The sequence below is a fragment of the Pleurodeles waltl genome, chromosome 4_1 (genome assembly GCF_031143425.1).
Source record: "Pleurodeles waltl isolate 20211129_DDA chromosome 4_1, aPleWal1.hap1.20221129, whole genome shotgun sequence".
In the NCBI taxonomy this organism is placed as follows: Eukaryota; Metazoa; Chordata; class Amphibia; order Caudata; family Salamandridae; genus Pleurodeles; species Pleurodeles waltl.
The window spans coordinates 670,063,500-670,082,792 of record NC_090442.1 but is presented as its reverse complement, the minus strand read 5'-3'; the positions used below and the strand labels follow the sequence as shown (position 1 = coordinate 670,082,792).

Here is a 19,293-nt window from a genome sequence, read left to right as displayed (position 1 = left end):
TGTCCGGGAACACCCAGTCATCGGGGGCACGGCACCGAGGACATTCTACGTGGGATCGAACCTGTCTGGGGCCACGGGAAGTTCACGGGCACCAGACAGGGATTCTCCAATTCAGAGGCAATGACCTGGTAACTTGTTGTGTGCAACCTGAAGTTCAAGGGCGGGTTGAGTCAACACGCCCTGACGGTGCCTAATTTGGTTACTATTTGGTAACATTGCAATGTCTGGCAGGGCTGGGTGCCTCTGAGTCTAACGGTTAGCCCTGGTGACCATCCCCCTGTGTCTTGCTGACCTTCTATTCGGAGCCTGAACATCTTCTCCTTAATTGTTTACTGGCTTTTGCCTTTCCTGTTCCCCACTTTGACTCCGACACCTGGGGAGTAGTGACTTAGCCGTGAGGGAAAGTTACTCTAATCTTGGAGGTTGCGATGGGGCGAGCTCAACTGGAGGCTGGTTGGTAGGTGGAGGGCGGGGCCAAAGAGTGCAAGAGTATGGGCATCCACTTGCCCGTTGTCAGGGCATAGCATTAGGGTGCCGGAAACAAGTGCTTATGAAAGTGTGTGCATGCGTACCAGCGACAGCTGGTGCCCAGACCCTGTGCCTAGGTGCGGAGTGGGTCTGAGGGAGTGAGGCTGAGCGAGAGCGAGTAAGTGCTGGGGCAGCACTGTGGTGTTGCTGGGTGCTTGGGCTCTGCCAGGGAGTTCATAAGGCTGATATCACAGTTCACTAGTGCTGCTGAGGCTTTGGGTCTAGGTGGGAGTGTGGCTTACTGTAATATACATTGTGCTGATACTGTCTACCGTGCAGCGTGCCCCAGATCGCGTGTGTTACACTGATCATGGGTACTGTGAGGGTGGGCCTTGTGCTGATAGCAGGTGGGCACCTTATGCGGGGAGAGAAGGAGTGGTTTCTTCAAATGTATATACAGTGATCAATGTTTAATGTGGTAGGGTGTATTATTGTGTGCTGTGTGGTTCATTGAGGTTCACTCCCAAGTTTACATTTAATATAATTGTGTGTTGTGTGCTCATTGACATTTACACTGAGATCACATTGTAATCAAACTGTGTTTGTTAATCATGTGTGTGTGTTGAATACAATTTTTCTATACATACAACCTGTGTGAAGTCGCTTTTTGGGGTCATTCTGCCAGTATGTTGTGGGAATGTGCTGTTGCTGTACACATTGCCTCTGAGATAAGCCTGACTGCTCCAAGCCAAGCAATCCAAGGGTGAGCGCAGGTTATGTAGCAGGTATACTTGACCACCCTGGACTGGAGTAGCACACTCCACCTGGCTGAACTTAATCTTTAGCCAACCAGACCGAGCCGCCACCAACAGGTGGAGTATTTCATTTACTTTTCTTCAGGCAGTAGAAATTCAAGATGTTGTCCCTGATGCCATGTCCTTACGTCCCTGTACCAGAAGTAGTTTACTTTCACATTAGAGTCCCAGTTCCAGACTTTATCTCCATTTTATACTGGAATCCCAGCATTGGCCTCACAACAGCACCTGAGAATATCACCAAATTCTTGGTGCTTTCCTCAGAAGGTTGTATTCCACATACTTCCATATCTATAGAATGATTAGTGAAGTGGAACGCACCACATTTGGTCTCCAACCATGTGGCGTGCATTCTCAAGCTCCTTCATGGGCTGGATTCTTTGGAAGTCATTAAAGGTTTCACTTCTTTCCAACTCAGTGTCACCTCTTCATTGGCGTATTAGTGGACACTGCTTTTGCCTGCATGCAGTTCCCAGTGTTTCAGTTTCAGTGAAACTTACCTACTTGGGAAACGCTCTGCATTGTGTGACTCATTTTTTCCCTATGTATGGAGAATTAGAGCTCTTTAATTGGAATAAGTGGCTACATCGGCCTCGATGCTGTCACATCTGGACTGGGAGATGTGCCCGTCCAACCTTGCAGTGAGCCCACCATTTTGGGATCCTTTGTTGCAGGCATCCAATTCAAATGGATGCTTCCTCCATGGATTGGGATGGTTATTAGTAGAAGATGACAAAAGACTACATGTATATAAATGTGGAAGTATAGTGGATCATCTACTTTGCTGTGAAGGCCTTCTTTCTCTTTATCATGTATTTGGCAGTGCAGGTTCTGGCAGACAACACCATAATGATCAGCTATGTGAATAAGGAGGGTGGAGTAGGATCCAAGACATTTTGCTTGGAGGTCAAGACATGTGCCAGTGACCCTTGATCACAGTGTTTCCAGTGACCAGGCTTGTTGAACAAATGGTCGGACACTTGAGCAAGCCATCTTTGAATGATCACGAGTGAGGGCTTCAGCCTGATATATTCACATTTGGGGTGCACAAGATTGCTTCATTCCTTAACAAGAAGTGTCCCCTGTTCTCTTTACTGTATTTTCCACTACAAGCATTGTTGTGAGATGGTTTCTACTTTCAGTGGAAGCAAAGCTTTCTACGTGCATTCTCTCCGAGTACACCACACTCATGTCCTTGAGAAAGTCCCTAGAATGTCTCAGATAATCCTCTGCTCCTCTCATTGCCTCAGACTGGGCAGGGATGATTTAGTTTGTTTATCTTTTGAATCAGTATTCAGCCTCCTCTTCTCCTTTTGGACAGAGCAGATCTGTTTTTTTTTTCTGCAGGCTGGTTGAGAACTCTCTGAGATGCTCATGTTCATTCGGATTGAGCTGTGCCAACTGAATGTCTTTCATCTTCCTTTAGAAGTAGCTGATGTTGCTGCTGTTGGGAAGCCTTCACCCAAATTAGTTTACTCTGACTGATGGCTAATGTTTGTGTCCAAAAACACCTAGATTCCTTTGGGGATGATGTTCTGGGATTTGCACTTTCTTTAGCCCAGCAGAGTCTGGCAGTTTTGACCATTAGCTACTTAGTTGTAATATATATGTTTCATATTACTCCCTTATCAGCCTTTATTCTTTGGGTTACTGATGGTAGTGAGGAATTGGAAGGGGCTGCTGCATGTGTTTCCTCCTGGGTGTTACATGATTTAGCAGTAGAATTTGACTTTAGAATTTACATTCCTTAAGGCTTTGCTTGTTGACCCTCTTCCGAGTTGCCCAAATGTGTCTCGAAAACGGAATTTCTGGTGGCCCTTACATCACATCTGTTTGCCCACTGAATCGGCTTCCAGTCCTGTCGATCCTGCCTTCTTGTACAACATTTTACTATTCCTCTCTGCCAAACATAGTGCCCACCTTTCATATAAGCCAGTCAGCCCCCATTTCCTCCTCCCTACCCTTCAAAGGAGGAGGAAAATTTACATAGGCTGTACACTGTGAGGGCAGCCTCATTGTATGTTGAACAGACTAATACTAGGGCTCAGAAGATAAAGGCTGTGACAAAGAACACTATTTCATAGTGGGTCACTGTTGGACTTTTTTGCTTATGCAGGGTCATCCCCAATCTTTTTGCCTCCTGCCTCCTATTTTTTCTGAGCTGTTGCTGTTGGCTTTTGAACTCTGAGCGCTTTACCGCTGCTAACCAGTGCTAAAGTGCATATGCTCTCTGTGTACATTGTATGTAATTGGCTTATCCATGATTGGCATATTTGATTTAATAGTAAGTCCCTAATAAAGTGCACTGGAGATCCCAGGGCCTGTAAATCAAATGCTACTAGTGGGCCTGCAGCACTGGTTGTGCCACCCACATAAGTAGCTCTGTAATCATGTCATGACTGTAAATTCGACTCGGCAAGTGTACCCACTTGCCAGGCGTAAACCTTCCCTTTTCGTACATGTCAGACACCCCTAAGGTAGGCCCTAGATAGCCCCAAGGGCAGGGTGCAGTGTATGGTTAAGGTACGACATATAGTAATGTGTTTTATATGTCCTGACAGTGAAATATTGCTAAATTTGTTTTTCACTGTTGCAAGGCCTGTCCCTCTCATAGGTTAATATGGGAATTACCTTTAAATCTGATTAAAGTGTAGATTCCCTTTGGGAGCGGATGGACATGTGGAGTTTGGGGTCTCTGAACTCACAATTTAAAAATACATCTTTTAGTAAAGTTGATTTTGAGATTGTGTTTTGAAAATGCCACTTCTAGAAAGTGAGCATTTTCTTGCTTATTATTAGACTCTGCCTGTTTGTGAATTCTCTGTCTGGGTCAGTTTGACAGTTGGGCTGGTTGCACCTCACACTAGACAGTGACACAAATGGGAGCTGGTCTGTAGTCTGCATTTCCTGATGAGCCATCTGTGCTAGAGGGAGGGGAGGAGTGGTCACTCACACCTGAAAGGGATGTGCCTGCCCTCACACAATGCAGTCTCCAACCCCCTGGTGAGTGTCTGGGGCCTGGCCTGGGCAAGGCTGGATTTCACATTCAAAAGAGACTTTACTTTGAAATAGGCCTACTTCAAAGGAGAAATTGGGTATAAGAAGGGCACCCAAAACCACAGACTTTAGAACACTTCCGGAAACCAAGAGGAACCTCTGCCTGGGGAAGAGCTGAGGAAGAAGAGCTGCCCTGCCTGTGACTGTGCTTTTTGGAGCTATCCTGCAGTTGCTGTTTCTGCCTGTGCAAGGGGACAAAGACTGGACTTTGTGGTATATTCCTGCTTGAGGAAGATCTCCAAGGGCTTGATTTAGAGCTTGCCTCCTGTTGTTTGAAGTCTCAGGGACAGCAAAGACTTCTCTCTGCCAGCACTTGGAGTCTCTGAAGAGACCCCCTACTCTGCCCTGTGGTGCCCATCCAGTTCCTGGGACCCTGAAAGGAGAAGTTGGCAGCCTAAGAGGAAGAAATCCAGGCACAGGATGCCGTGCAGGGAAAAGATCGACGCAACTCCGATCTGCGGCTTAAAAAATGACACGCCGGCGGCTTCACAGCTGAAAATAGACACTCGTCTGCAACATGACCGAAGAAACGACTCACAGAGCTGGAGAAACGACACGCAGCATCGCAGACAGAGGCTGGGAGACCGCAACCTGCGATGCGTGGTTTTCGGATAATTGTGCAACTGAATTTCTGACTCAAACCATTGCTGGGCGTGGAAAAACAACGCAAGGCCTGGCCGGACCCGTGTGCAAGAAGACGCTAGGTCTCGCTCGTGAGTGATATTGACTCATCGCAAGCCCACCCGCACACCCGCCCGTGCGGGGTTATTTTTGACGCGCACCAGGTAGCACCGCTAGCGTTGGGTTTAAAACTACTTAAAGACTCTTTTTGCATTTTTATTAATAACTTGACTGGTGTATTGTGGATTTTTGTCGTTTTGGCCTTGTTTTGTTTAGATAAGTATTTCCTATTTTTCTAAACCAGTGTTGTGTCATTTTGAAGTGTTTTCATTGAGTTACTGTGTGTGTTGGTACAAATACTTTACACCTAGCACTCTGAAGTTAAGCCTACTGCTCTGCCAAGCTACCAAGGGGGTAAGCAGGGGTTATCTGAGGGTGATTCTCTTTTACCCTGACTAGAGTGAGGGTCCTTGCTTGAACAGGGGGGAACCTGACTGTCAACCAAAGACCGAATTTCTAACAGTCACTGTTTCCATTAAACTTTGCTATGCTTTGTAAATATGGATGAACCTGAACGCGTTAGATTCAATCCCAGTAGGGTCATGGTAGGTTTCACAAAGCTGTCCATGGATCCCGGTGATTGAAATTTGCCAGGCAGAGACCTAGTCTTCTCTTCAAAGATTTGCCAAACACTACTGCTAGTCCTCTCAGGCTAGAAGCAATGGCTAATTTGCCAGGCCCCCTCATCTTTAACACCAAAACATTGGAACTCATTCCTTGAATCTCCTAGGCTCTCTCCGGTTCTGCAAAGTATCCAACATCTTTCTCTTTTTTTTATATCTCTTTTTATTAATTTTTGCCATACAAAGAGAAAACGTGTAGTTAGGTGCCAGGTGCACGAAAAGAATTACCACAGCATGTTTGTAAATTAATCATGACTTAGTCAAACAACTCAGTGTGAATGACATATCTACATATTCTTGATGATTTCTTTATAAGGCTGCATTGAAGGCAGTCCTTGGATTCCAAATGTAAAAGTATTTTTTGGTACCCTAGAAGCCATGTTTGGTCGAAGGGGCCCACTTGTCCCACCAGTGGTACTGTATACCTTTCTTCGCCCTCATACATACCGTGTATCACTGGACACTCCCATACAGCAAGTGCTGGGGGCAGCATTATACCGAAGGCTGTCAGGACTTACCTCCTGACCTATGCGCTAGAGCTGTGCTGGGCAATAGGAAAAGCTATGTAAGTACATAAATTGAATAAGTAAAAAATCCATGGAAATGGCTAGCCCCATAGATGTCATTTTAATTTCAGTCCTATTGCCTTCTTTGACAGCCCTCACGTATGCCTCCCTAAGCTGCAGAAGTGGGTTGGGACAGTGTCTTCCCAGGGCATTATATAGACTTGAAATGGCCCCACTAACCTGACTTAACCTTAAAAGGGCTATGCTTTTAGGTTCTCTCGACATACATCTAGGGAGTGCCTCACCTGTAAATATTGATAAAATTGTGAGTTATGCAGATGGACCTCCACTGCTAACTCCTCAAATTATTTAATGTGGCTGCTCTTCTAGACATCTCAAAGGGCTATACCTATTAAGTCCCACCAAGAAAACTCTGAAAAGCTGCTAGTCTGTGCCACAGAGGAGTTACCGCAGTTCATTCTTTGAACCATTTAATATTTTTTAATGCTGCTTGCCGGCACACAGTAGGCAGTCTAGTCACTAAAGTTGGGGTAAGGACAAGGGCATCGCCATACAATAAATACATTAAATTCAGTAATCTGTAGTCATTAAGCAGTTCCAATGTACGTCTATGAGCTGGGTCAGCCTGTCTCCATGAAACCAGACATTAATTGAAACAATTAGGGAGGCCCAATAATAAAACCTGACATCTGCCCAGCCCAACCTGGCATCATTGGTTAACTGGAGACATTTCAGGAATGATACTCGTGGGATATTACCTGCCCATAGATAATCACTGATCTGGCCTGGAGGTCTGAAAAGAACATGAATGGCAGTATGAAGGGGAGAGGTAGAGCAACTTACTCTGCAAAGTTGTTTTTAAGTTGAACCATCAGCCGTGTAATGTTTTATTCCTACATTAGAGTCATACTCAGGTATCAGAAACCACTTCCAACTACTTGCTACTCTGAACTTCATCCATTCTAGTGGGGATCACCCTTTATCAGGGTCATTGAGGATTGCCCCCAATTCACCCTGAGCCCAGACGCATTTCCATAAATTTCTAGTTTTTTCCATGAGGCTGGGAATCATAGTGGTAGTCTGCAGGACATGCTAAGCATGTCGTCCTCATACAAAGAGATTTTATGTACCTTTTTTGCTTGAGAGTAACCATGACGATATGTAGATTATGCTGTCTCCCCCATGGGGTTAGTGGAGTCAATGCAGTCTAGGTGTATAATTTCCTTTTCCAGTTTCATCTGGTCCACCTCATGTTCTTTCTTTTTCCCAATAATGAAAGATAAAGAGTTACCCATGATGACTGTCCTAATTGCTTCCCAAAGCATAACCGAGGATGATACCATACCCTTATTGAGAGTAAAATAGTCAGCAATATTTTCAATATATAATTGCTAAAGAATCGCCCAACAGCCACCAAGCATTCAATCGAGCAGTTCCCCTGGCTTCATATGTATGGCCAAAACAATAAGTTAGTGATCTGACATATCCTTTGGAAGTATGCCTGTGCAACCGCTGTAGCTGACTTCTGTGGAGGGGACAAACAGATAATCAGTATGCTGCCAGGGAGTACCATTTGGGAGTGTGTACTGCCTCAGCTCATGGTGTTGCAATTGCCTAGTATCTATGGGGCTCAGGGCATCCATCCACATATTTAATCGCTGAGATTGGGCTTTTGTTGAGTGTGACTTTGTGTTGATGTGGTTAATCATTATAGCATTAAAGTATAAATTATAAGCCCAGACAAGGGTTGAACCCAGCGGTGACTCTGTTAACAGCTGTGAAATTGCCTTCAACATTGAGTCTAGTAAGAGTGGGTGCACGTCTACACTAATTAAAGTCCATGGTCAGCTCTCCTGGAGCCCCTCAATCTTGACAAATCTGCCAAAGGGGTCTTTGGACACCTTAAGTGTTGATAACAGGAAAGTAGTCTTTAGGAGGATAGCCATCTCTAGAAGCGCTGGTATAACCTGCATGGTACACTATACAGTAGCCGTGACGGTACAGGAAATAGCAATTTGAGCCAAGCAGGTGTGTCTCCCGCAGCTTGAAATCTCTTGATATAGGAAATCACTGCACCTCTTTTCAGCTCATCATTAAGTCCATTAAGATTCCAGGGTATTACACAGTAGCCTTTAAGGATTCAGATGGGAACACAATAGCCATGATCCTGAAACTTGCATGAATAAATACAATGTGATGACATTCAAATAACCCAGCACATAGGACTAGCGTAAAATAGAACTTAGTGGGTCAATAAAGTGACCTTGAATCCCCAACTCCCCCGACCCTACTTTCCTGAGAAGGACATATCTGTTACTCCAAACCAATAAAAAAATGACTCTGCCAGTTGGGAAATGGAACAGAACTATGACCAACAATAAGGAGAATAGAAATAATAATCAATAAGGGAGAGAAAAACAGGCACAATTGGATGCATTGCTCATAGCACATTAATAATAATAATAGCTACCATCTGCTGTAGAATATACTAGTGCACTGCCTCCCATAGAGATGACTAGCCTGAGATACAGGCTGGAGTTCAGCGGAACAAAAAAGTATCTCCAAGACACCACACACCAAAGATTCAGCCAGGCAGTCCATTGAGCCCAGTAGCCACTGGTCATAGGCCTCCCCAGGGCTAGGCAGTTGGGTAGCAAAAAGACATTCTGCTCTTAATGCGGATTCGATTAAGGTCTGTCAGGTGGCATCAGAGAGGTACAGTTGACTGCAGTGTCCCCTTCAACATTCTAGTCATCATCAGGAGGACAGCGTACTGTGTTGCTGACCTATAGGGTCTCGTTCCTTCCTGCCTGTCTCATTCGGCCTCTTCATCAGTAGAGGGTCTGCTGCTTCTGAGAGCAGAGCCTTTTTCATTTCTGCAGATTCTCGCCTTGTCTTTGACTCTTGCGAGAGGAAAGGTTGTTTCTCAAACCAAGACTTGGCCTTATCAGGAGATTCACAAAAGTGGGATTTAGTTTTAAAAAGTACTTTAAATTTTGCTGGAAGTATCAGAATGAAGTGCAGACCCTTGGCACACAGTTGTTGCTTCACCATGTCAAACAATCTTCTTTATTGCTGCACTAACTTAGTGTAGACCGGAAATATCAAACATTAGTGCGACTCATAGGTAAGATTTGAGAATGTTCTTGCCACCTGGATAATAGATTTTCTGTTGCTGTAGTTCAGTAATTGAGCAATCATAGCACAGGGGCAATGCACCAGGGATCAGACACTGACTGAATATGCAATGTGCACACTCAGTCGCAAATGGAGGCTATATTAGAGATCCAGTCAGTTACTGTTTCAGCCAAGTCTCCAGGAAGGCCATAACATCTTTGACCTTCAAACCCTAGGAAAATCGAGCTGTTCAGATGTTATTACGCACTGACCTTACTTCAATGTCTTCCACCCTGCGAGGCAGGTCAAGGTTTGTGGTTTTCAGTTTGTGAACCTTTATGCTCATATCTTTCATTGATTCCACCAGTGCTTCAGTTCATCCCTCTGCTTCCGTTACATTGTCAACTACGTTCCTTAGGTCTTGTAGTAGGAGGGTAACCTTAGATTCAACCTCCCCAATTTGCGTCTCAAAAGTCTGTAGTGTGACCACTAGCCTCCACTGAGAGGGGTCAGTGGTGAGAGACCTGGCAAATTCGTCCAAGTTTACTTGTTTCTTTCTCTTTAAAAAAAAGCAGTCATCCAGGCACTCATAACTTCCAGGTTGGATTATAGAAGTGCATCATATTGGGGACTCCCGGACTGTCTGCTCAACAAGCTTCAGGTGGTCCAGAATATGGCAGCCCGCATTCTCCTTAGCCTGCCTTAAAGCACACACGTGTCCCACACCAGCATGCCCTTCACTGGTTTCCAGTATAGAAGAGAATTCTCCTCAAAAAATTACATCTGGTCCACAAAGCACTACACCATACCAATTTCTATGCCCTCTCTAGAAACCTGTGGTCATCCAACAGCCTCCTTGCGAGGAGTCCTAAGATTCACTGCATGAGAACTGATGGACGAACGTTCTCCTATCTTGGTCCAATGAAATGAAACAAACTCCCTCTTGAGCTACGCTCAGTGGATGTCACCACATTGTTCAAGAAAAGGCTGAAGACCTGGCTTTTCCAACGAGTAGATGATCTGACTGCACTCTGTAGGTAACCAAAAAGCACAGCACTGTGACACTTCAAGAAGTACCTGTGTGCTCTACAAGTTGCTTTTCATTCATTCATTCATTCATTCATTTAGTGCCCATGGTTGTGATCTCCTGGACACCTGTCAGCTGTCCATAAAGCCCAAGTTGGATGGTCTAACTATTCCACTGCCCAACGCCCACCCAGAATCGGCATCGAACCAGGAAGAGTCAATGCTTTGTGGTGCTCCTACAGATGCGTCTACCCGTGGTACTGTGCTGCACAAGCTGTCAAGGAAGGTCGCTACCAGCACCTGTGACACATGGGACCACCACATTTCACTGGTATAAAAACTTTCTGCTGTAGCTCCTGCCATCTCGTGGCCGGACAGACTCCTCCCTATCCCCAGTCGTAGAAGGGCTAGCCAGCTGGCCAGTAGATGAGGAAAGGCTGGAACCAAAGAGTCCACAGAGTCAGCCTGAGCCCCACCAGCCCCAGGCCCTTTTGTAAAAAGTGAGGCCTGTCCAGTTGTCTGTGTTCTGTGCAGTCCATGCATATTCTAGTCCCCCACCAGGGTGGCACTGTGTCCACAGGGAGCACTCACTTTCCCCACTCACACTCACCTTTTAGCCCCCACATCTAGGCCCCTTCAGGGAATGACCGGCCTGACAACATCACATACCGCTTTTATGGTGGAGAGTGTCGGCCCCTCTCACAGTGGGTCAGTGCCTCTCACAGGCCGCAACAGATCTTTCACACTTGACCCGGGGGTCCCAGCCGGGCAGCATCCTTGTCCCAGGCCGCATCGCACCAGCTGTGCCCAGTCCACAGGTCCCACCTGGACTCTATCAACCACGCATGTGCCCAACAGGGATCTCAGCAGCACTGAGCCGGCAGGTCCTGACCTGTCCACAACTACACCAGGTGAGCTCCTCATAATCCAGGTTTAGGTCATATAGCCGAATTGATCCATGTACTCTTTGTGATTTTGATGGGTGACTGCAAGGATGTTGCAGGCTTTGAGGGCAAGCACGTTCAGAGCTCTACAGAGCCATGTCCACCATCACGGGAATCCATGCTGCGCCTCGATCAATACCTTTCTCTTAAAATCCTCACAGATGAGTAATAAAAAGTCCTTCCACTGTTCAACTCATTCCATTGTTTAATGTGCTATCCTGTTTAATGCTGATGTTTTTCCTTTTGTTGAATGTAAAGACTCCAGAGCCACCCAGGAATGTCTACACTGATAAATACAGAAATAATTCTGAGCACCTTTTGAGCAACATCAGCTCAAGCCAGTGCTTAATTTGTGCTTTTTGTTTCCGGCACTTATTTTTTAGGGCCGTGGCTTATCCTTCTGCCTCAAGCATTTGCTGTGAGCAAAAGACACATATGGGAAAGAAGGATGAAGGGAAAAACGAAAAAGCGTCACAAAGGGAGAAAGTAGAAAGCTGCAACAGTGAGCTGGAGGGGCAGGGAGTGGCTTTATATGGATTAAAGAGCCCTGAGATGCCTCCAGGATTACGCTGCCTCAGTATTCCATGTTCACACGTTTAATTGCAGCAGCCACGTGTTTAAGAGGAGGGCTTTGAGCACTGGCACCTGTTTATTTACAAATTAAGCACTGCTTATTGGTGAAGTCCATTGCTCAAGAGCTGAGGCACAATAGCTTTACAACGTTATGTAGCTTTGATGGCTATCCGTGTTAAGAGTAATGGAATTCTGGCAACAATGTAATGTAGAGTTTACCTGTTTCCAAAGGTAGTAATCAAGTTGGCCAACGTATATACTGTAAATGATGAGTGCTAAATAGGTTTCATTTTTCTGGAAAGTAAAGATTAACCGGAGCACAGTTCAAGGCCTGTAAATCAGTTGTTACATATATGTATCTTGTTACACTTTGGTCACATGCTGTCAAAATGTTATAATTTTCATTTTAGTTTGCATGTTTTTTTCACTTGTTTTGCATTTGTACCACTTAGGACACTTTGCGAACTACAATCAATTTAAGTTACCACTCAGTGAGATAACATCAACTGATGACGGTATTTCTTATTTTTTTGCATGTTTAACATTTTATTCTTGTTCAGTTTGTATTGGTGATCATTATTTTATCGTGAGGGGTACTCAAGGGGGATGAGAGAATGTTATTTAGTGTATATATATTTGGGTAGTTCATACCAGCAGTATTTACAGAGTTTTGAAAAATGCTTCTCTTTAAAAAAATTAAAAAAACATGAATCTGTAGTTCAGATTGAATCCAAAGAACATATGTATGTTTTTTTTTTTTTTACATTGCTGATAATGTTTCTTCCTCAACCAATATATGAAACGAGCGTTAAAAGTCATCCCAAAGGTACAAGTTTGCAACAAAATCCCTGAATGTGTTTTTTCTATGCATAAACACAAACTGCCAGAATAGATGTGCACCAAGTTCCGAAGACATTAGTGCATAACTTTATTCAATGCCTTTTGCAGGTTTGGTGAATTTCGATCTAGACATTTTTTGACAAAAAAACTCCACAAAACAGCTGTACATTGCATTTAGGTATACATCTCTTTCAATCCTTGTGAACAGCAGGAAAACTCCAAAAAATTCGAATTTTCTTTATGCCAGAACACCAAACCAAAATGATTGGTCAAAACTCTTTGAAATATTTCAATGACATCCATCTTGTTTGAATCAGGATGTTGAGATGTTCGCAATCATGTGAGGGTTATAATTAAAGTAGGCTGATTTTCCCTGTAGTAAAAACATTGCACAGCTTAAAAACTCAAATAGTTAATATGTTGAAAAATCATGTCGATTTTCTTGAACAACACGAGTCATTTAAAGACAAAACAGCCCAGCAGGCAACATAATTTATATGTGGTCGAGCTGAAGTCCTGCTTAATTTTAGAACCACATTCCTCAGTCTCTCATGGCAGCCGAGAAGTGTTTTGAAAAATATAGGGCTTGGCCTTCAGGACCCCCAGAATGCGTTAAAAATATAAACCAAAGACACCAACCTTGCTCAAGAGCTGACGCACAATAGTCAGAAATCCTCCGTAGCCTTTCCCTAAAGCTGGGAAGGAAAGCGTGACTTCCCTCAGTAGCTCCCTGCTCTGCTGCATTCGGAAACCTTGTCTATTTTTATCAAGGTCTCTTTGGAATGTCTCACCTTCAATTCTAGCCCTCCCTTGCACACTTACATATGGCATCTCAGGGGCTGTAAATAGTAATCATTAATCCTCCACGCTTTGTTACGTCCACATACTTACTGAGTTTTTGAAATCTCATATTCAGTTTCCACAAATGATGTCAGGGGTGCTGTTAAGAATTAATATGGTCGCCGGGAGTGGACACTAAGTTTAAGTTCTTAATGTAAATTCATTCTCCTCCATTACTTGTAGTAGGTGTAAATTACATATGAATGAGCAACTGAATAAGTGTATGGATGAGTGTCTTTGCGTGGATACCTCTGTGATGTTGAAAATGTTTCTGGCTGGTTTTGGAATCGAGGTTAGGTGAGGACAGAGAGGGTGCCCACTAATGTTGAGGTGCTACACTAACTTGTGAATTTCGTATATTTTTGTTTTGCTATGTAGACAAGTTTACACCCACATCAACCATCCCCTTTATCTCTAGAATACTGAGATAATGTCATTTTGTTAACACGGATGGCTCATGGAATGGTGGTAGAGAGGGTACAGAGTCTGCTCTCAGCTGGGTCTGGCTTCCTTCACTTTTTTTTTTTTAAATTGAAGGAGGCCATGGCAATTCACAATTGTTTCAGTATCCAGTTTTCAATTGCAAACAATGCTTCCGGCAGCTGTCACTTCGTCTGGGCCTTGATTGAACACTAGATAATGATATCAAAGGAGAATTGAAGTAGCTGACACCTGTACAGTACACTTTTTACTTTGGCAAAGAGGGTGGTACAGTGGCTGCTGAGTGAAATCTATTTCACCTGCTGCCTTGCCCAAGGTTTGGGTGTGTATTAGTTTTGCATCCCAACATTGTGGGATGTAAAACAAGTTTCCTGACACAACTGCTTTGCAGCAAACTCACAATTTTGTTACGATAATGAGTTTTCAGAGCAATTGCAATTCCAAATGAAACAGGCAGTTTCATTTGAAATTGCAGTTGCTGGACAGGCAATAGAAACAAATTCATGGCTCATGGGATGACATATTCCAAGTCACAATGTGTTTGAAGCAAGCATTGGTATAGTGGTGATACTCTAAGAATCTCTACACAAGGCTACCCTTCCATAATTCATTGGACATAGTGATATTTACAACACATGCCTCCATGGAGCTCACACGAAGGAACTCTTAACCAAAGAATTATGGTCAGATAAAGAAAAGAAGTTCCACATAAACATTCGATAACTCCAAGCCATAAGACTGGGTCTTCAGTAATGTCTTCCATGGATGGCAGTCAAGCAGTTCTCATAAGAACAGACAACACTGCACCATTGTTTTGCATTGCCTAACAAAGAGAAACGAGATCCAGGCCTTTGTCAGAAGAGGTACAGTCACTGTTGGACTGAGCCATCTCCCATTCCATGGACATTGGTGTGAAGTATCTCCCTGGATGGCAAAATGATCAGGCTGATGCACTCAGTTGACCATTATTGGATTGCCGTGAATGGGAGCTCCACTGAGACCAAGTGAATCACAGCTTTGCCAAATTTACATTAGATTTGTTTGACCCCCCTGGGACAACAAAAATACCACTATTATGGCAATAGGTTTTGTCAACCAGGATCCAAGGGCAATTCCTTTTCAATTGGATAGTCCAGCTTCTTCGCCCATGCCTTTTCACAATTTCCCCTGATTCCCATGGTCCTATTGTACCCTGAAACTCTTTTCTCCTGCCTGACCTTGCCAGTACTGGTTCATAGAACTCCTGAAAATCTCTGCATGGCCTTCAGTATGATTGGAAATGCATCACAAGTTGCTCTCTAGGGACAATGGAGACAATCTGCACTGTAACCTTTGGTCGTTGAGCCTGACCGCGTGGTACCTGGCGATATAGAGTAAGTATAGTCATCTTGAGCTCATAGCAGAATGTAGAATTGTTCTGGTGCCGGCCCAAGCGCCAGCTACCACAAGAATCTACAATGCCTAATGGAAACACTTTTGTGTCTGGTGCAGGACCAAAGGATTCCATCCAAAAGCAATACCATCTCATCAGATATGTCCTTATTTGCTGAACCTGGCAAAAGATGGTCTAAAATACTCCTCAATAGAAGTTCATGTGGCAGCAGTCTCACTGTTTGGGAGAGTGGGAGACAACTCAGCCACACTTTTCTTGCAGATAATATGCAATTTATCGAGGGACTTTTCAGAGCCTTTCCCCTGATGCAACAACCACCAGAGCCATGGGAATTAAATACTGTCCTGAGCAAACTTATATTGCCTCCATTCAAACCCATCCATAAACCACATGTAAGGTTCCTCTCTTGGAAAACGTTGTTTCTCTTGGTGCATACATCAGCGCGAAGAGTAGGAGAAATCAATACATTTACTATAGAATAACACTAACTTCATTCCACCAGAGACAGAGTCATCTTACCGGCCAATCCCAATTTTTTTTCCAAAGTTCCTACTGGCTTCCATCTCAATAAACCCATTATTCTGCAATCCTTTTTTCCAATTCCCACAACATCAGCGGATAGGACTTTGCACTGTTTTGATGTACACATGTGCACTAAGCTTTACATTAATAGAACGAAAGACATCCGCTGTACTGCCCAACTGTTTTTGTCCTTTGGTCATCCAAGAATAGGCCAACCCCTTTCCAAGCAGGGAATAGCAAGTTGGTTATCAACCTGCATCACTTTCTACCACAACAAGGCCAAGCGTCCACTTCAGGGGCAAGTGAGGGTGTAGTCCACCTTGAGCATGGCTACGACTGCAGCACTCTATTCTGTTGTGTCTTTATGAGACATCTGCCGTGCTGCTAATGGAAAGAGCAGGCACACATTCACAAAGCACTAGTACTGTGATGTGAATGCAAGACTACTTAGCAGCAAGACAGGCTATTCTTCATTACTTATTTCAGTAAATGTGTGCCTGCTTCCCGCTTCCTTGTATTTATTATGATTGTCATGTGTTGCTTACTAATCTGATTCAAGCATGTGAATATATGAAACATCCATACTGGAGAAGAAATTAGTTACCTGTAGCTCCAGTTAACAAGCATTCATATCTTTCATAAAGCCACATGTGACCCTCTCTCCTCCCTGATCAGAGGCCTATTTAGTATATAATCTTCTCATATATGTGACATGAAATCTGAGCTATGGTGGCCTATAAGGGGCACTTCTTCCTCATTGGCTGAAGTTTGGGTTGCTTCAAATGAGGTGGATGTGCTACTAAACAAACGCTGAAGGCATTGCCATTATAACAGTATTTTGTTTTAATGTCTTCTCACCATTGTGTCGCACTAGCCCCAATTGATTGCTGTCACACCTAGTAGATCTCTTATCCCCGCCCCTCTGCCCCAAATAAAAACCTTTTTGAAGGACTGACCAGTGCCTCACACACTGCCCCTAACGAGTTGGACTGTACTAAAACGGAGTGTTGGTAGTCAGCTCCAACTTGTTACCCTAAAATCAGTACACGTGCACAATTTATATTTCACTAAATGATTATGTATTATACGTTATTCATCTACAAATCAGTTGCATTAGAAAGACTGAAAATATTGTTAACAGCTCACCAATAATGACACAAATTGGAGCAAAGGTTAAAAAGGTCCAATCCTATTTCATCACGCATCCCTAGCCTATTAGTTTTTACCTAAGTTATTACGATCTAATGGCATGGTTGAGTAAGTTCTAAATAGTATGTCATGTCATGCACTGTCTTCCCTGTGTACCTTGTTGTAGCTTCAAGACTGAAGCCAGAACCTAATGGTCCATCATCTGCTCCATGAGTGTAACCCTGCACCAATACAATACGATATATATTTTTTAGGCATAGTGTTCAAAGGCTCATTCTCAGCTCTTGTATTATTGCATTTGAGTAATGCCTCTTGTTCTAGAAAGGGCATGCAGGAACTTGCTGCTGCTTTAATTTCTTCTTCCTACAGGAAGATCCTCACATATTTGATATGCACTCCCTTTGATCCACTGCACAACTGTCCTTTGTGGCTTCTCACCTCAAGACAGTGCTCCTTGTTGACAGCAGCACGGAAGGGTGGGCAAGCTCCAGGCTTTTTGTGACAACGCACCGTATATCACCTTCTTATACGGACTGCCCAAGGAGGTTTGGGTGCAGGGAAATGTTGTATATGTAAAGGTTAAGGTGCAACATTTGTTAGTTTTATGACACAAATAACAAATATAAAAATATAAACAGCACATACTCAACCCAGTAAATGGTACTACATTCATAGTCATATCTGTCAAAGTGGTAAGAGTAATGCAATCCATAATTCCATCTCTAATACGATAACAACCTTTGTAATTGCATCTGTTTCATTAAGAGTAAGGTCAAGAGCATTGGATTTGCTGTGCGCATTATGGTTTTCATGGCTCTTGTGTGAGTTATAGATTGTGGTCCTACCCATAACTTTAGAATTTCAGTGTTTTTTTCAGTTTTAGTTCATGAGCATAATTGCTCTTCTACTGTGGTTATTGTGTGAATTCCCCAGCTCATTTCTCTTCCTAACCAAGATACTCTTTTGACTCTTGGGACTCATTCACCACCAGGTTCAGATGGTAAACAGATTCTATTGTTTTTTTAACACTTGGGAAATTGATCCTTTGTTCATTTTTCCTGTTGGACTAAATCATGAATGAGTCTTCAAGATATTTATTTAAACATTATTTCATCTGTGGGGAGAAAAATATAAAGAGAAAATACCCACACAAAAAATTAATCTATTTCCGCCACAAGGCCTAGCATATCTCCAAGGACTGTTTAGTCTCGGAGGCTTTCATTTAAAAAACTCTTAATGACAGAGAGGGTTGCCTTCTCTGGGTCTTGATTGCTATTTTCTAAGGCAGGTTTCAGAGAAGAGTATGACTTCACTTAAACCCAAAAGGCAAAAAAGCACAGGTTGAAACTGGTTAGTTCTAGTTACCCAGACAAAGGCTCTTCTGCAAAGTTGAAGATGACCCCACCAAAAGGCCCTCAGCAGCTGCTTTGAAGGCATAGATTACTGGCTATGGTGGTGCCAATGTTGAGCGACTTTAAACAAAAACACCTACCACTGTGGCTTATTCTCCCTCAATGCAGACTGCGAAGTTGGCAGTGTCAATTCTATTGTCAATGGGCATATGTAAGTCACTTTTTTACGTAAATCATTGAAGAATAGTCCAATAACAAGCACAACATCCGTTAATGAAGGCCCATATACCAAAGACTTTCTTGTTGACTGTGAAGTCCATCCCATCAACAAAATGTCACAAGATGGCGATGGCTACTGCTTATGGAGAAGCGGCAGGCTGCAAAGAATTTTGTTTAGGCTGGTTGTACAGTCCACCATGCACAACATGTCTTTCAATGGACAACACCTGTCTCTTGGTTTCCTTCAACGGAAACAAGACTATTCGTATAATAGACTACAAACATATGGGCGTAAGTGCTCTTATGTATCAGGACATTTTCTGCCCAAGTTAGTCACAGTCTGGCCCAAATATGATAGATGTCAGCCTGGAGAAAGACTGCAAAGGAATGGTAGGGGTCTGTTCTCGACGTACATGACTTCTTTGATAGCTGACTCGCCCCATCTCCCATGGCAGTGGGGGGAGACTCATGCCTATTTTCTTTCTTGACTGAAAAATACATCCAGTATCTGGGTATTTAACATAGTAAGGTAAGGGCACACAGTATAATTCCTAACAGATATGCTTTCAAGAAAAGAACATCACTTGAATTTACAGGCACTAGAACTAGAAATCATAAAGCTCTTCGCAAAACAGACGGAGAGCAAGTTTGAAAGTCAAAAGGCATCAGTACTTTTAATGAAGGGTTTTCCTTAATTGCAAAAGAA

At 43.5% G+C, this 19,293-nt stretch overlaps 1 protein-coding gene across 4 annotated transcripts in view; it reads left to right on the top strand.

The window, feature by feature from the left end:
• Positions 1 to 19,293, top strand: part of MDM1 (Mdm1 nuclear protein) — a 326,554-nt gene that overhangs the window by 295,215 nt on the left and 12,046 nt on the right. For 3 of the 4 annotated variants that reach the window (XM_069229178.1, XM_069229176.1, XM_069229175.1), the window contains one exon: positions 12,284 to 12,346. The exons of the other annotated variant lie outside the window; for it this stretch is intronic. In XM_069229178.1, the coding sequence (XP_069085279.1) occupies positions 12,284 to 12,346 (63 nt within the window). The remainder of the gene's footprint in view (positions 1 to 12,283; positions 12,347 to 19,293) is intronic. 4 annotated transcript variants of the gene reach the window in all.